The sequence below is a fragment of the Panicum virgatum genome, chromosome 8K, assembly GCF_016808335.1.
Source record: "Panicum virgatum strain AP13 chromosome 8K, P.virgatum_v5, whole genome shotgun sequence".
Lineage (NCBI taxonomy): Eukaryota > Viridiplantae > Streptophyta > Magnoliopsida > Poales > Poaceae > Panicum > Panicum virgatum.
The window spans coordinates 44,991,985-45,010,110 of record NC_053143.1 but is presented as its reverse complement, the minus strand read 5'-3'; the positions used below and the strand labels follow the sequence as shown (position 1 = coordinate 45,010,110).

General features: G+C 41.1%; 1 protein-coding gene and 1 long non-coding RNA gene across 2 annotated transcripts; one reads left to right on the top strand and one right to left on the bottom strand.

Moving 5' to 3' along the window:
- Positions 1–392: 392 nt before the first annotated feature.
- On the bottom strand, positions 393–961 carry LOC120646348. Its single transcript, XR_005664398.1, has 2 exons — positions 758–961; positions 393–541 (listed from the first exon to the last, which is right to left on the bottom strand). It is a non-coding gene; the product is annotated as an uncharacterized LOC120646348 (long non-coding RNA).
- Positions 962–7,088: 6,127 nt separating this feature from the next.
- On the top strand, positions 7,089–8,819 carry LOC120645807 (disease resistance protein Pik-2-like). Its single transcript, XM_039922543.1, has one exon. It carries the CDS (start codon positions 7,089–7,091, stop codon positions 8,817–8,819), a length of 1,731 nt encoding a protein of 576 aa, XP_039778477.1.
- Positions 8,820–18,126: the final 9,307 nt, after the last annotated feature.

The following is an 18,126-nucleotide window of genomic DNA, read 5'->3' as shown; positions in this document are numbered from 1 at the left end:
AGCTCAACAAACTTGTTACACTACTGGAAAACGAAATTTTCCTGTCGGTACAAAACCTTCAGAGAAATAACCACTTCCGACAGAGAAATAAGAAAACCACAGGGAAATTGGTTACCATCAGGCAAATTTTCAACAGGGCTAGCTCAACCGGGCACAGAAAAATCAGCCTTCCTCAAGTCTGAAAGTACTTCCCGGTCCATGTCTCCCGACAGGAAAATAGCCTTGGAACCGACAAAAAAATTATATTTCATGTCAGCTTTAACTGACAAAATACTGTTTCTTCTAATGTTCTTATTCATTGACTGGGAAATACAATTTCAGATATGCTCAAATTTGAATTGAATGGTTCACAATCACATAAATTTCAACAAAACACATCGACAACTGAAGCCGTCAACCAGAGCTCATCATTATATATAGTATGTACAAATTCGCTGTCAAATTGCTCAGCAGCAATAATTCAATAGGTGTTACAATATGAATATGTCTATGGAAAAGAAACACTTTAATACTAAAGCTGCTTCACCAATTCCTCAATTACCTGTAAATTCAAGAAAGCAGCACTTTAATCAAAGATACATTAAACAGTATACAGCAAAACGAGGATTAATATTGTTGAATCTCAAACTAGACTGCACCAACATAAATTTGTAACTAGTTAAGCAAGTGGTTGGAAGGCATTAAGTAGAGCTCTACTTGTATGAGTTCATTTCAAGTTGACTATCAAGTCAGAAACTATCAGTAGAAGATAACTGACCAAGCCAACTAGAAGAAGCAGTACACGCATCATTGAACTTCATGCCACTTGCGAAGAAGAATTATGTAACCATGAGCTGCAAAGAAAATAACAGAAGTAATCTCAGGGCAGCTACAATCAAGTTGAGGCTTAAAATACCAAGAGCATATTAGTTAAATTGAAAGTTGTATTATAGATGAGTTGAATTATATAACCTTGTTTGCTCCATACTGACACATGCACCTTTATTCAATAGTTCAGTTCTTCAGAACTAGGTGAAGCCCTCAAGAAGCAAAAGAATAAGAGATAAGCTAATTCTGCTAGCATTCAGTGCTTTGTGGTAACTGATTTGGATAAGTTCAAACCATCCCAAATGCAATTGAAGTACAGAGTACGTTCGATGAATCAGCTCTAACCAATTACGCAACTCCTAGCTCTATAGTTTAATCAAGATCTGCCCGTGCTCCTAAATCTCAAAAGAAAAATAACACAAAAATACAGGGAGAATAGAGCTAATAAGATTTAATCCCACCTGACCCTGGAGTTTCATCAGGATCTGCCGCTGCTGCTGTTCTAGCATACTACATTCGCATCCCATCTGAAAAAAAGTAAGTAAAATCATTATCAAGGAAAGTGGAAACAAATCACTGGGACTAATAATTCGCATCACTACATCTTAATAATCCGTTAACTATATGCAGCATCCTCAATTAATGAATGTCTCTATTTGCTGCAAGTAAGCAGCCAGCTGAAAGCCTGAAACAAGTGTTACCAAGTTAAATATAGCTGAATCAAGTGTTGCCGATTTAACTATGGTACTTTGTAAAGGTCTCACATGATATAAATGTTCATGATTAAAATATTACTGATCATATATGAACTCTACTTTCCCTATGAAAGCATTTCAGAACTCTACTTACCATGGCAAATGAAAGAAATCAGAGTAATTTTCTATTCCTCCACTTAGTGTAGTACACCTCGATTTCCAACTATGCAGCCACAAATTTCAACACCATGTGGTCAATACCCTAGATCGGGATTTAAAGCAATTTGGGGGAATCAGATAACAAATGGGAGAGAGAGAAATATATGTTTCACTCGTGCACAGGTCACCATGCGCTGGGGAGGGTCGCGGTCAGACGCAGAGAGGTCCGGACGACATCACTGACCTGTCGCGGTGCCGCCTTGACGTGATGCGCCCGTCGGCCAGCTGCCTGCCCTTGCACCCGCGCCTGGCGGAGGCGGACCCGCGTGCCCGCGCCTGGCGCAGTGCCGGTCGTGACGCGATTGGCCCACCGGCCGCCTGCTTGCCCTTCCGCCGCATCTGCCGCATGCCGTGCTGCCGCGGAACACCTGTGCGGCGTGCGGGCTGGGGGCGCCTAGAGGCTAGCGCTCAGCCACCTGCCGCGGAGGCCCTGCACAACGCATGGCCAGGGGCGCCTAGCGGCTAGCGCTCGGCCGAGCTGCCGCCCGCTGCGAAGCCCCTGCGCGGCGCGAGGGCCTGGGGCGCCTAGCGGCTAGCGCTCGGCCGAGCTGCCGCCGCGGGCAGCCCCAGATCTGAGATTTGAGGAGGAGGCATCGGTGGGGAGGACGGAGGAGGTGTGTGCAGAGAGGGAGGGGCGTGGGTGTGAGGACGAGGGGAGGGGCGAGGGAGAGATGGACGGCTAGGGTTTCCGACTGGAGGAGCTGGTTTTATACACAGTGAGGAAGCAATCTAAACCGTCGGATCAGAAATGGATGGATATGAAAGTTTGCGCCAAACTTCCATACATAGAAAACAGCCCACTCTCAGATTTTTTTGGCCCGTTTAATTTTTCATTTTTATTTCTAACTAATTAAGGCACTTCATGAAGTAACAAACAAAAATAATAATTTTATATATACTAATATATTTTTCATATAAATTACATTACATATAAGTTGTCTTGTAGAAGTTTCAATAATTTTTGAACTCATTTACTATTTTCAATAGTTTAAATGAATTTCTATATGTTTATTGAAAGTAATTACAATTTGAACTACATGTATCTCACATAATATTTAAAAAATTACATAAAATATATTTTAAGGACTAATGTTCTATTATAGCTCGTATTCTAAAAATAGATGAAAAGTCTAGATATTTGTTAGGAGTAATTCAAACTTATATTTACAACCTTATTATTAAATAATGATAATAATACCTAAAACTTCTAAAAAATTCTATAAATTTGAATATAATTATTTTATGGATGTATAAGCTTGACATAAAAGTTTCATAAGATTTTTAAAAAAATAAAGTATACATTATTCACAAAATAGATGGATCTCTCATATTGTTTCATACAACTTAAGTCAAACGTTGATGCTTGTACATCCTACAGTGTTTTCTTCCTCATATACACTTGAAATTTGGCCATGGCCTTAAATTCACCCTCCTATTAACATCTGTGGATTTACACTGCAACTTTCTGTAAAAAAAGTTGTTTTTCTATTTTTTTTAAATAACTAATTAAGGCACGCTTGTGAAGTAATTTGCAAAATTAATTACCTTATATAACCCAATAAAATTTTTATGTGCAATAGATAACATCCAAATTGTCATGTAGGAGTTTCAAGAATTGTTTTAATAGACTTGCTATTTTCTGTCATTTAAATTAATTTATGCATGCTTATAGAAAGTAATCCCTAGTTGAACTATGTGTACCTCCAATAAATTTTAGAAAATTACACAAAATATTTTCAGCCTCATATGTTCCATTCTTAGCCTATGTCTTTTGGACGGATGAAAAATTTAATTATCTTCTAGTGACAATTCAAACTTCTTTCTTCAAATAATCACTTAATCATTACAATAATATCTAAATTTAGTTAGAAAATTGTACGTATTGACGTGACAGTATATTTTTGTCCATAAGCTTGCCACACTAAATCAAGATTGTATCAAAGTTTTAGGAAAAAAGATAGAGTTTATTGTTAATGATTTAATCCACAAGAATTGTATAATTTCCCTATGAGTTCGAGTTATTTTCCTGTGTGTTCTTTCTTAACCGACAAGGAAATGGGAATTTTCCTGTCAGTTTGGTTATTTCCCTGTGCGTTCTTTCATGACCGACAAGGAAATGTAAATTTTCCTGTGAGTTCAGTTATTTCCCTGTGCGTTCTTTCAAAACTGACAAGAAAATGTGAATTTCACTGTGCGTGCTCGAAAAAGCCCTAAAGAAAATTCGACACACACAGGGAAAAAAATGGTTTCCAGTAGTGTTAGTCCCATTGACTATATTGTCATACAATTACCAAAATCATAACTATGACCTAATGGGGCCATGTTTCTTACAATAGGTCATGTTAGACAAGTTTAACCAATTGAAATCCTAAAATGACCTACATTTGAAATCAGATGAAGTATTTATTTGTTTTTCTGGTGTTGCTATATAGCTCAAGATGTGGATATTTTGCCTTATATATTGTCTCTAATACCTCCAAATCTCTTCTATTGACTTGAAGTTGTATGTATCATTTTCCTGCATCTCAGTTTCTTTGTCATTCTCTCTTCCCATTTGCAGGGTTTTCGACGTGACGAAGTTGTATATAGGAACAGGCCTTCTTTTGCACAGGACGCGATCAACAACTATTTTCTTGTGGGCCGCGATACGGAAATGAAGGAACTTGATAAACTGATAGGCTTGCCATTAGACTCCTCACAAGGAAAATCAAATGTAGTCCCTGTGTGCGGGGATGATGGTGTTGGGAAATCATCTCTTGTCAGAACTGTTTACAACCATTATGTGGCCAATAACCGTGGAATGTTCAATATGTTCGTTTGGGTCAATGTATCCCATCCTTTCAATCTCATGGACTTTTCACAGAGCTTACTCCTGGATATGCATTTGGAACCACCTTATTCTGGAAGGATATATCGAGATGCATTTCAAGCTGAATATGATGCCATCAAATTGTGTAAGGAGGTTCTTAAGGAGCGTCAGTGTCTCGTGGTTGTTGCCGGATTGCAGTCCAAAAATGACTGGGACACGATAAATAATGAGTTGGTATCAGCTGGAACTTATGCAAACTGTATCATTGTCATTACTACTGAAGAAAGTGTAGCCACACATTGTGCAGCGTCTTCTGGCAGAGTGTGCAATGTCAAACCTCTAGATGCTGCTGTAGCCCTTGACCTCTTCAGAAAGGTATGTTTACTCATTTACGAAGTGTCATATACTCTAATTCCAGAATACAACTGCTTACTACGGTTCCAATATAAGTTCATCTATCCCCCAACGCAAATAGAAACTATACAATCCCATCATTTTTGAACTCATCTTAATTGTTATATAGTGTGTCCTTCCTGTTTATTCACTATTTAAATATGTGTAACATGACACCCACATTAGTTATGGAAATGTTTAAGGCATAGTGTGGTCATTGTACACCTTAGTGCACATTAGGAACCATGTTGGAGGTCACCTAGCCTTCCTGGGCAAGAAGTTGGACAGTACATGCATGTTGTTTGGATCCTTTGCTAGCTGCCTCCATACTTGTGAAAGCAAGCTTTTTCTCGTTTTCTTGGGAGAGACAATCTGGCTCTCTTGAGCTGCCAAGCTTGTTAGCCTAGCCAGAAGAGCAGGGGCGGAGCCAGGAAGTCGTTTTTTTCATTGTTAGGGGGGGGGGGCAACCATACAAATTTAGATAAAAATTTAATCAAAATTTAAATTTGTAGTGTAAATTTGGGGACCATGGGGGGGGGGGGGCAGGCCCCTGTCCGCCCCCCCTGTCTCCGCCCCTGCAGAAGAGACGAGGTGAGGTGAGGAATGCGAACATGGAAACCAATATGCACCCAATTGTTGTGCATGAATCCAAATTAACTTATTTCTACAAGCATCATCGGTTTAAACTTGAGCATGTTTGGATCCATCCAGATTGTGGAATCTAACTTTAAAAAGCTATAGTTGATCCAAAATTCTTTTTGAATCTTTTAAATGAAATTGAGTTTGGTAATGAGATTTAGAGGAATATAGTATATATGTCCATCCTTGTCACTAAAATTTATAAAGTTTTGTAAATTTTTATGCCTAGTGAAACTATGTTTACATACCATTGTGCCATCTTCACCGTGCTTCGCCGTTGAAGATGTTAGAATGGTGTAAATTCTACTTTCATTAGTCCCAAAATGTTGGTGAATATTTATAACTTCTATTAGAGATGACGCTCAACATGATATACTCACACCAAATCTCTCAATTCCAAACTCAACTTAGTTCAAAAGGTAAAAGACAGACAAATTAATGTATGTCCTTAATTGCAAGAATTGTCTAGGAACTGTCAGCAATGACTATAATATGAACAATTTCTTTGAAAAAGTTGTTAATGTCTATATACATCTAAAACAGTTTTTGAATAAAAGTTTTTTAAAGAAAGAAATTATTGATGACTATACACATTTTGTACAGTTCTCACATAAGAACCTGTTTGTGGTGTATAATGATCTTTTTTAATATATGTAATATGTATTATCATTGACGGATTTTTGCCATATCGAGTTCAGTTTAGGAGGTTGGCCCATAAAAAACCATCTACAATGTGTTTAGTGCAGACACGTTTTAAAAACCATATGTGGCACATTCCATTAGTATGGACTCTTGTTTGTTGTTATATTATATTAAGTTAAAATTGTTCCTCTTTATAAGTAGCAAAGAAATTTTAATTTCAAAGCCAGCATTAATTTTCATATTTCTTTGTTCACATGCAACTCATGGGGTTCACTAAAGCCTTATACATTAATTGGGCCAAAAATGTTCATTCCTGTGTAGACTTTATTCAAATGCATACCTTTGTTCTGATAGTTAAACATAGACACCTTAGAAACTAAATCATGCCTGCCACCCACCAATTTATTCTGGTTAATCTATCTACGAACAGACAGTCAACTTATGCATGTTTATGCTATATATACTATATTATGGATGAACAGGCAGTCAAGCATATGGGGTCATTTTCAAACTACTTGTCTTCCAAAAGTATTTTTTTTTTCTATTCTAAACTTGATGTAGTATTGTAGTGCCATAGAGAAAATTTGATCTTTAACATTCTTGGCGAGGACCATCAAGTTTAAACATGACTAATTTGTCGGATAGTTAGCAAAGTAGTGACTATTTTTCGTTTTGAATTGTTTTGACAATAGGTATTTCCATTTGGAAGCTCTCTGAATGAGAATATGATCGAGCAAGCCAAACCTCTATTATCCAAATGCGATGGAGTTCCCAAACGAATAATCGCTTTGGCTAGCTACTTGGGCCCCTTGGCTAACCGACCAAGAGAAACACAAGAACGGGAGCGGAAACGCCTTAATGACAACTTTAAGCATGAAGTGACCATGGCAAAGTGTGATAGCTTCCTGAGCATATTCACTTCTATTAGTTCGAGCTTTGATGCTTGTCCTCATTTACTCAAGAAATGTATCTTCTACCTCTCAATTTTCCCTGAAAACAAAATGATCCGTAAAAGGCATTTGGTGAGGCGGTGGATAGCAGAAGGATACTCCAAGGGCATTGGTAGCTGTAGCTTGGAGAACGATGCAGAGAAGCTCTTTAACAAGATTGCTGAGCTTGGAATGATACAGCAAGCACAACAACCAATTACTGAGACCGATGTCATCAGAAAGGTCTCGTGGCAGGTGAATTGCTTGATCCTCGAGTACATCATCTCGTGGCAAACAGAAGAGAAAGTTCTCCTTCCTCTGGAGGTCTCTGTATTGGAAGGGAAGTGCAGCCTAACCACTGGACGTGTTGGCCAGCACCTGGCCATTAGGAAGTGCTGGGGAGGAGACGAATTTATGTTCAACAGCATGGACTTCTCCAGGTTACGTTCTTTGACTGTGTTTGAAAACTGGAAGCCATTCTTCATCTCCGAAAAGATGAGGGTGCTTCGGGTGCTTGATCTGGAAGGTACACCAAATATAAAAAATGGTGACCTTGATCAAATCGGGGATATGATACCTCGCCTCAAGTTCTTGTCACTAAGAAGATGCACACCAATCTCTCAGCTGCCGGATTCCATGGGTGAGCTTAGGCAGCTCCAGACTCTTGATATCAGATACACCAAAATAATCACACTACCAAAAAGTATTATCAATCTACGGAAGCTGCAGTATATTCGTGCTGGTGAGACCACACCCGGTCCCGAGGAGATGAATGAGGAGCCATACAGGCCAAGGAGGACCAGGATACTTCACACTCTGTTATCCTATTCCCCCAAGTCAAGCAGACGTGGATCTCCTACTTGCCATGGTATCAAGGCTCCTAAGGGGATCGGGAGGCTGACGAACTTGCACACATTGGGTGTTGTATATGCCAATATTGCAGGTGGAGAGTCCATTCTGAGAGAGCTCAGTTACCTTACCCAATTGCGCAAGCTCATAGTGTCTGGCATCAATGGCAACAATAGCTGGGGTTTGTTTAACATCAGCTGGCACGCTCTCACCAATTTGACATCCTTGTCAATGGGGCTCACGAAAGGCAGTGACAAACACCTCCTGCAATTCCTCGAGCTTCCGGAGAAACTACAGCGCCTTAAGCTCTATGGGCATGTAGCAAAGTTGCCAAAGCACATCGGGAGACTGGACAATCTCACCAAGTTGACTTTACAAATGACAACCTTGTTTACAATGGAGGACATACAGGAGCTCGGGAAGCTAAAAAGGCTGCATACCCTACGCCTTCGTTTTGTCGTCACAGATAATGATAATAGTGGTGAGATCAAGTTTTGTGCCAAGGTGGATGGTAGCTCTACCAGGGTGAGCTCTACAGCACCTGCCTTTTTTGATGAACTGAATACCCTTGAGATTGCTTGCCGCTCCAGTATACATGTGAGCTTCCTTGACCAGATGATAAAGCTTGAGCAGCTGAAGGTTGACTGCAGTTACGGATTGTCGTTGGACTTTACTGGACTAGAGCATCTCATTTCTCTCAACCAGGTAGTGCTTAAGGGTTCCCCTAGCGATGGCTGCGACTGCGATGCATTCAAGGAAGCACTGAAGCAGAAGCTTGCCCAACATCCGAAGCAACCGCCTTTGAAGCAGGAGCAGAAATTCCGCCCAGGCCAGTAGTCTGCAGAAAAAGACACGACTTGACGGTCGTCAGTTAAAGTGGGTTGCTCGATGAAGGGCCGCGATCACTTGCACATGGTGTTTAGAGGATAACCTCGCCTCCTAAACTAAATTTTGATGTATTATCGTCGAAGTGGAAGTGTGTAGTTTCTGTGAAAAAAGTGAAGTGTGTAGTTACTGCTACATGATGGACTGCTACGCGATGAATTATTAGTGAATTAATTTGATGCGATGGTTGACGAAAATTCATTAGCCTTCCAAAAATGAATGTGTGCGAATGAAACTTATTACAATTGTAATGAGAAAGCAGAGGGATGACCTATTATGATCTTCCTCTATGATCCCAATGCTAATCTTCAGCCACCCCGGTGGCAGCAACACCGACACCGCCAGCCACCTCATCAAGCGCTTCTCCAGCATCCTACCTCGCCGTCGATGACATGGCCGTTCATGCTTATGGGTGAGATTCTTTATTTATTTAGGTGATGCTTGTTCGTTGCATACAACTGCATGACCGGCATAGATGGAAGGTTTGTTTCTACCGCCAGACAGGGAGCAAAAACAACGGCAGCCCAGCAGCAAGAGCAACAGCATGCACGGTGACTGTTCACTGCGGCCACGATGGCAATTCTGGCAACGAGCATGACAACTCGGCAGCAACTCCATTCATGCTGGCTATCCGCCATGGCAGCCATGACAAAGAGCTCCAGCGGCGAGCGCGGCTGCCCGGCAGAGGTCCTCTTCATAGCAGGCTAGCAGCGATCCAATGGCCACAACGAATCAACGATAGCTCCGGTGGCGAGTACATACGGCAGCCCAGCTGCAGCCCGTGACGACTATCTCTACTTGACTACTCCGACGGTCCAGTGGCGAGCACCTCAGCTATATATGAATGTGTGCATGATCTGCGAATGAAGGTTTGTTTCCACGGCCGGACAGGGAGCAAACAACGGCAGCACAGCAGCAAGAGCAACAGCATGCACGGCAGCTGTTCACTCACCACCAGAAAATAGCTCATTCGTCCGTGGGCGTTAGTACCGAGCTCGCTTTCATCCGGTACTAACGCTCACATTTAGTACCGGGCGCAAGGAACAGTAGTCATGGGAGCCACCAGCCGGTACTAAACTGCTCCACCGACACCGCACGCAACGGCTAAGTGGCCATTTAGCACCGGCTCGAGCCACCAGCCGGTACTAAATGGCTCCAAGGACATTGGTACCGGCTGGTTGCTCCAGCCGGTACTAATTCTCTTCTATATATTCTGGTCCCTTCTTCCTCCCCGAGCCCGAGCCAGCATTTAACCGAGAGCTAGAGTTCTTCTTCTCCTTGGCGACCTAGAGTGGAGGTTCTGCCCATTTTCTCAAGTTTTGTGGGGATTTCACTCATCCAAGTGCACCAAAGGTTTACAACTTTATCCTCTCTTGTTTGATGGTCTTCATTTTTTGTTTGATGTTCCATAGTTAGAGAAATTTTTAATTATTATAAATAGTAAGAATGAGCACGATTTCTTTGATTTATGCAAGGATTTGAGATGTATAGAACCCATTACTTGAATTTGGAGAAGGTGTATTGGATAATTTCAATGTGGATAATTTATAAGGATTTTTTTAATTTTTTTTCAAGTGGCATGGTTAATTAGTTTGGTATTTGTTATGCATTTAGTTGCATTATTTTGGCACTCTAATGATGTATTTATTCGGGCTCATATGGAAACCATCGAGAAGTTGAAAAAATATATGTTTCGGATCATGAATATGTCGTTACACTGCCAGAAAACTTCTCATTCGTCCGCGGAGGTTAGTACAGGGCGCACTTTGGCCCGGTACTAACGTGCATCTTTAGTACTGGGCCAAAGCTACAGTACCTTCTGGAGCCATTTAGTACTGGCTGGAGCCACTAGCCGGCACTAAAGTGCGCCACCGACAGCCGGGCGCAATGGCTAGGTGGCCACTTAGTACCTGCTGGAGCCACTAGCCGGTACTAAATGGAGCTGAGCAATTTAGTACCGGCTGGTGGCTTTAGCCAGTACTAAATTGCGACTTCTAGTACCGACTGGAGCCACCAGCCGGTACTAATCCGCCCACTATAAATCAGCTCGTCTTCTTCCTCCCCGAGCCCGAGCCAACCATTTGACCGAGCTCGGGCTTTCTTCCCATTGCGAGTTAGAGAGGAGGTACTGCCCCATTTTCTCAAGTTTTGTGGAGATTTCACTCATCCAAGTGCACTAAAGGTTTGCAACTTCTTCCTCTCTTGTTTGATGGTATTTATTATTTGTTTCATGCTCTGTAGTTTGAGATATTTGTGATTTTTAGAAATATATAGAATGAGCACATTTTCTATGATTTATGGATGGATTTGAGATGTATAGAACCCATTACTTGAATTTGGAGAAGGTGTATTGGATAGTTTCAATGTGGATAATTTATAGAGATTTTTTTCAATTTTTTTCAAGTGGCATGGTTAATTAGTTTGGTATTTGTTATGCATTTAGTTGCATTATTTTGGCACTCTAATGATGTATTTATTCGGGCTCATATGGAAATCATCGAGAAATTTAAAAAATATATGTTTCGGATCATGAATATGTCATTAACCTTGATCCTTCAGTGAAAACACTGCTATTCGGGGCTAGCATCGATATCCACGATGCGGTGCGGTATATATGAGGACGCGATGAAGGAGTACAATCTTGGTCCCAATTATGAAATCCACACCTTTGAGCGAGTTGAGAATGAAATTATCTGGACCAAGGCCGTACTCCTTCATTGGGTCCTATTATACCGCACTGTGTCGTGGATGTCAATAGTAGCCCCGAATGTCAGTGTTATCACTGCAGAGTCAAGGTTAATGACATAGACATGTTTCGAAACAAATATTTTTTCTTCTCGATGGTTTTAGAGAAAGTGAGCCTGAAACAAAGCCGCGAACATTGATTGCGCATCCCTTATGGCGTGGAACGACGTGTTCGCGTTAAACTAATGAGTGTTGTTGGCGCTCCTTAAGTACCCACTTTATCCCTTGTTTATCCTTGATAATGGCATGAATTTAATATCAAAATCACTAACCGTCCTAACCCCGGCCTAATTATTGGTCATTTTCACACTTGCACATATATTTTGGAGGAACTTTGTTTTTGCAGGTTTTTGGCCTATTTTAAAGCATGAAATGACGAGGCCCGTGATCGAGCGCTAACACGAAGAAAGACGAAGGCCAAAGCCCAAAGGGAGGACCAAAGCCCATGTTGATTCGAAGCCCATTCATGCACATCCATCCTCCAAGAGAGCCCAAAGGACCAAGCCCACGAAGATGAGATCAAGATACTTCGGGATTAAGCAAAGCGAATGAAGATTTAAGGAAGGATTCCCTATCCTATCCTTTCCTCGAAGATATCTCCAAGATAACGACGTCAAAAGGGGTGCAATCGTGAAGGACATAAACTCTAGAAGATGCGAGGAGTCTGCACACGAAAAATAAGACCGAGGCGAGCCCGAAAGGGGGTAGGCCGGCCGGCCTAGCCCGTTTCTGAGGCGGTTCGGCCTCCCCTTCGACTGGTGGCTTCCTCGGCTTATAAATAGCTCGCACCTTATTCATCTCGAAGCATCCATCCACCCAGAACTCGACGAAAACCTAGGGCCAAGACCGGAGGGAGACGAAGGCCGCCGCAAGTCTTCGAAGTTGTCTAGGAGATGGCTTAGGCCGACCCTAGCCGCCGTGGCCTCCCTACGTGGTTGTGCCATGGCGGAGTTCATGAGCTAGTTGGATTCATCGATGGTGTGCACATGGTGGTGATGATACAAACGAACCTATTATGTGAGTAATGATAATCATGTCTTCCGAATCTATTAGCGATCATGTTCTCTCTTTCGATTTCGTTCTTCTCTTTGGGTTTGCTTCATCCTAGATCTATTATCGAGATAGATCGCTTAGCATGATCTTGTAGTCATGGTGGATAGAGGTTCATGGCGGAACTACCAAAGGGGGTTCGACTTGCTTCAGGGTACTTTTGTCGAAAGGGGTGGCATCGTGACTGGCTGTTGCCACTAAGTAGGTGGAGTATCGAGGGATCAGATTGGAGATTTTGGGTTTAAAGATGCTTTTGATTGAGATGCATGATTTATTTGCTCGTTAGCTTGAACTACAACTAGATGACGATAGGCCTAGTTGATTAAGCCTTTGGTTTTGCTATGATTAAGCCTATGTTCATGGATGAGATCAACCTTTACATATCACTCATATCTATTAAAGGTTTACCCTTTATATGCAATCAATGCTTCATGTTAGGATAGATCCATTAGATTAGATGGAAAACCTTAGGTAGTTCTTTGTCGATCCACGGATTGATAAACCTTGGGGGAATACTCTAAGGGAAAAGCTACACGAACCGTGCGCTTGCGGTATACAAATCGGGGTGCTAAGGAGCGTCAACAAGCTTTTCTGGTGCCGTTGCCGGGGATCGGCAACACGAACCCTAGGGCGATCTATCTAGTTTTTTGGACTAACCCTAATTTTTATTATTGCATATACCCTTGTTTTCTTGTTTGTGTCCTTGAAAGCAGGTGGAAAAAGCTAGACACCAAATTTGGACTTCGAGAAGTCCATAATCCACTTCGACAAATTTCAACAATCGGCAATAAGATGATCGAGGAGTCTCGACATGGAACATCGACAACGTCGACATCGACATGACGGCAACAACATCAAGATTCGCTCTTTAGTGGTAGGTGCTAACGTTTGTTAGTGGCCCAGCATCGGCTATCGAGTCCCCACTCCCCAAAGCAAAAGATGATAAATAAGGTATGCCGCCGTGTCAATTAATTTTGAAGACTAATGTTTTTGGGAAGAATTGTTTGTTCAAGCAATAGGTATGAAGCATGCCTGCGAAGAAAATCGTGCGATCGGATCATCATCATCTCCAAAGTGTTACTGTTGTAATGAGTTTTTCATCCAAGATCAGAGAAGTATCATGAGCAAATAATAAATTATTTTGAAGCTCCATCATGTCTACTTTCCAACGCATCAAGAATCGTGAATTTTGGAGATCGGTGTGAAGAGTTATGGTAAAATCTTTCAACGCTACGCGTTCTGAAATGTCTCGGGACAGAGCGTAGTGCAGGAGTAAAACGACCATAACTTCTTCATCCGGAGTCCGTTTGGGATCAACGACCACTCGTTGAAAAGGTAATTTCATAAGGCTTTCCATGGAGTAGAATTTTGGTACATGTTCTGTGCAGGATGATCAATGAATTCAATGAAGAAGAGGCAGCAACAAACAATGGAGAAAGTGATGACGATGTCGCAAGATGTTTGGAGGACCTTGTGCACAAAAGTTGATGATTTGAAGTTGACCAATGCTAGAGGCAACAAGATTAGAGGAACCATGATGTCACCCATCTTCTCCATGGGATGCTCAAGAAGCTTCTAGTCGAGTGCAATCAAAGAAATAGACCGCTCTGATCATCGACACAAAGCACGGGAGCCTCCTTCAATCCCGACACCTTAGGCAAAGCAAGAACCATGGAGATAGACCATTGGAGCCATGCTACTCGCTGGTGAATCAATGGTGATGACCTTGAAGCCAAGGACGCACGACAAGACGCTCCAAAGACCACATGATTGAGATCATTGACATCTTCGGATGAATTCACAAGAAGATACTGTTCTCATCAATATTTTGCTCGACCTCAGAAGAAAATTGCAGTATATTTTTGGATATTAAAAAGCTCCACGAAGTTCCGATTCCAACGAATCAAGAATGAAGTCAATCAAAGTTTCCCACAAGAAGTTATGGCCAAAACATCGAAAGTCGTGCACTCTGAAATTTTCTGGACAGCACGCAGCGCTAAAGTAAAACGGTCATAACTCTCTCGTTTGGACTCCGTTTAAAGCGAATGACCACTCTTTGGAAAGGTAATTTCATAAACTTTTCAATAGAGCTATATTTTGGTATATGTTCTGTTGAGTATACAGGAGATATTCCATAAAGAAGAGACAGGAGCAACGCGATGAGAACAAGATAGAGAAGATGACGATGACAACAATGAAAGGGAGCTTGGGCGATGTTTTCATCAAGCGTACATGATAAAATTCAGAGGCTAGGAGCAGAGGAAGAACTCCAATGACATTGGTAAATGAAGACACAAGCGGTCGACCTTCGACAAACAAAGATGTTGCAAACAAACCACGACGGATTACAAGAGCGCAACATTCAATACATGGAGACATGAGAAGCAAACCACGACGGACCACGAAGAGCATCAAGATGACATCTCGCACAAAGCACCACGACTCCAATGAGTATGAAAAAGCTCCAAGGCTAAGGTATACATTGAATTCTCAAGCTTCTATTGGTTTTGTTGATAATCTTTAAAAATCTCATGCTCGAACCGATAGTCGGAATGAAAGTTTAAATTCTATGCCTTGTTCTTTTCATGATGATAGGCTAGAGTTTCTTGAGAAGGTTGATTTCATGCTTAAAGAATCTCTGCCTAATAATGAGATCCGCGCTATGCAAGAAACACATGCTGCATTTAATTACACCATGCCTTGTTGATGAAATTTAATTGAGGATGTGATTATGTTGCATATGTTTTCAAATAATTGCAAATCTCGATCTTGCTTTGTGCTTGGTCAAGCTCATGACCCTAAAAGAGCACATGTCGGGAGAAGCCCCGAATTTCACTAACCATGCAGGACATGAAACTCAAATGATGAGGAGGGAAACTGTGCCCAAAATTTTGAACACCATCATCAACATCTTCAAGTTTCAAGAATGGACGTCGCTAAGCCTCATTAATTTTGTGCGCAAGTCCAGAGATTTACAATGCAAGAAAGTTGAATATTCAGGATCTCCATCAAGTCCTCAGTTCAACTCATTGATGATCAATACAATTGAAGACCCACGGGAGGAGCTATGTCTCAAACATCGGAGATACACGTGCTGAAATCAGCACGGGGCAGATTGCAGTAACGGGGAAAAAGGGGCATAACTCCCTCAATTGGAATGCGTTTTGGGCAAATGAAGACTTGCTGGAAAGAAGATTTTGTGCACCTTGCATTGGATCAATTGGTTGGCACAACTCCCAATCTGTACAGAGAGGAAAATCCGTGAAAAGAAAGATAGCGACGAAGGACAACAAAGAAGGAGGTGACGATGATGTGAGAGACGATTGGGCAAGTTTTCCATTAAGCGTGATTGATCATGTCCAACATGGGAAGTGGAATAAGAGCTGCATGGAACACCTTCACCTCTTGCATGAAGGACCATGGCTTCGCATCAATTTGAAGGTAAGAACCTTAGGTAGTTCTTTGTCGATCCACGGATTGATAAACCTTGGGGGAATACTCTAAGGGAAAAACTATACGAACTGTGCGCTTGCGGTATACAAATCGGGGCGCTAAGGAGCGTCAATAAGTGTCAAAAAAATTATGATTTACAATTTATGTTTTCATATTAATTCTAATAATTTGTTCAGGTTTTTACATTTATCTGATTAGTGTACTCAAATTAGTTTTGTTTCTTAGTGAGACATATAATTGACATATTATTAATATTACTTATTAGAAATGCCGTAAATTTTATCATGAATTTAATGTTGAGTTGCATGGTACTGATGATGATCATGAGTTGATGGTTCGATATAATGTAAGACGTGAAGAGTCGGAGTTGGCGGAATATGACCGTTCTGTGACAAAACTTCGCGAGGCAGTTCACGAGGCATTGGTCCAAAGATCTCATGATGAGTATTTTGTATTAGGTAGCTAGCATGTAGTGTAATGTATATATTAATTAGGACTTTTATTTATCATGTTGTGTAATTTAAGCATGTAGTGTAATTGCACATATTATATTTTTGTATCAATATCAATATTTTATAGAAATTGATGATATTTGTGAACACTTCTAGAAATTGATGAAAATAGTAGGAAAATTTGTAGAAAATTTTAAAAAAATTGTAGAAATTATGTCTAAATTGTAGATATTTGTACCAATGAAGAAAATAGTGGCCTAATGTTAGGAATTATGTCTAATTTTAGTTTGCGATACTATAAATAGGAGAAATTAGTAGAAAATAGTAGAAAATCTTTGAAATTGGTGAAAATAGTACAAAAATAGTAGAAAAATAGTAGAAAATCGTAGAAATGTTAGGGCACATTGTATATAAGATGTATATGATGTAAATTTTAGAAATTTTGTCCATGTCAGTGTTGTACGGCTTTATCGAAGGTGCACTTGTAATTTTTTGATACATTGTTAATTAGTACAAAATTGCATATCAAACATATGTTGATTCACATAGGAAACGAAATGGAACCCTTTTGTCGTGATGACGACGAGGCCTTTCTTGAGGACATCATTGGTACGGGCATGCACCACTACGAAGAGGATGAAACCGAGTACGATGGCAGCCAATATCTGAATGATATTGGCGATGGCAATGATAATCAGACAGAAGAAATGACTGTGCAAGATGTTAGTACCGAGATATATACAATTCGTGCTTATACATATAAACATACGCATTAATTCTGTATGTAAGTACAATGCGTACTAAATACATATTTTTCTAGGCATCCGGTCGACTAAGAAACCAAAACGGAAACGAGGGTCGAAGAAAATTATGGAGGGGCACACTATTATCACTTCACTCCACCCTGACGGTGAACCAAAGTCTCCGAAGGATGTGAAGACGATAGTGGTCAATCAATGTGGATGTTATGTCAGGGACCACATTCCCATTAGCTTCAAGCTATGAAAGAAAAGTAAAGCCTCAGATATCGATGCTGACATCGTCCCCGAGATCGAGAAAGAAATGTTATGGACAGATATGAAACGCCAATTCATATTTCCGGAGGACAAAAAACAACTGTTTAAGGTTGGGTCATGAAGAAGATGGCTATAGCTTTTCAGACGTTCAAGAAAAATTTGAACAAAGATTATGTTAAAAAGGGACTCACGCCGGACTTCGAGAAAACTTAAAGAATCAACGTCCTTATTGGGAGGCATTCGTGCAGTACAAGTCGTCCGAGGATAGCGAGAAGAAGACAGGCCAAGCCAAAGAGAATGCGAGCAAAAAGAAGCACTTCCATCATCTTGGGCAAGGAGGATATGCGTCGGTGATTCCAAAATGGCAGAAGATGGAAGATGATCTCGTTGCCAGAGAAATCGTACCGGCCACTTTCAACGCTCATGGAGGGTCATTGAATATGGAAGATGGGTTGTTCGTCACAAGCGATGCCATAAGGGAAGCGCCCGTCAGGCTCGATGTGGCACTAAAGGCTGCGTCCGAAGGCAGCTTCAAGTCAGACA

Excerpts from the sequence above, each read along its gene's own strand:
- LOC120645807 (XM_039922543.1), top strand. The coding sequence starts at position 7,089 with ATGGCAAAGTGTGATAGCTTCCTGAGCATATTCACTTCTATTAGTTCG.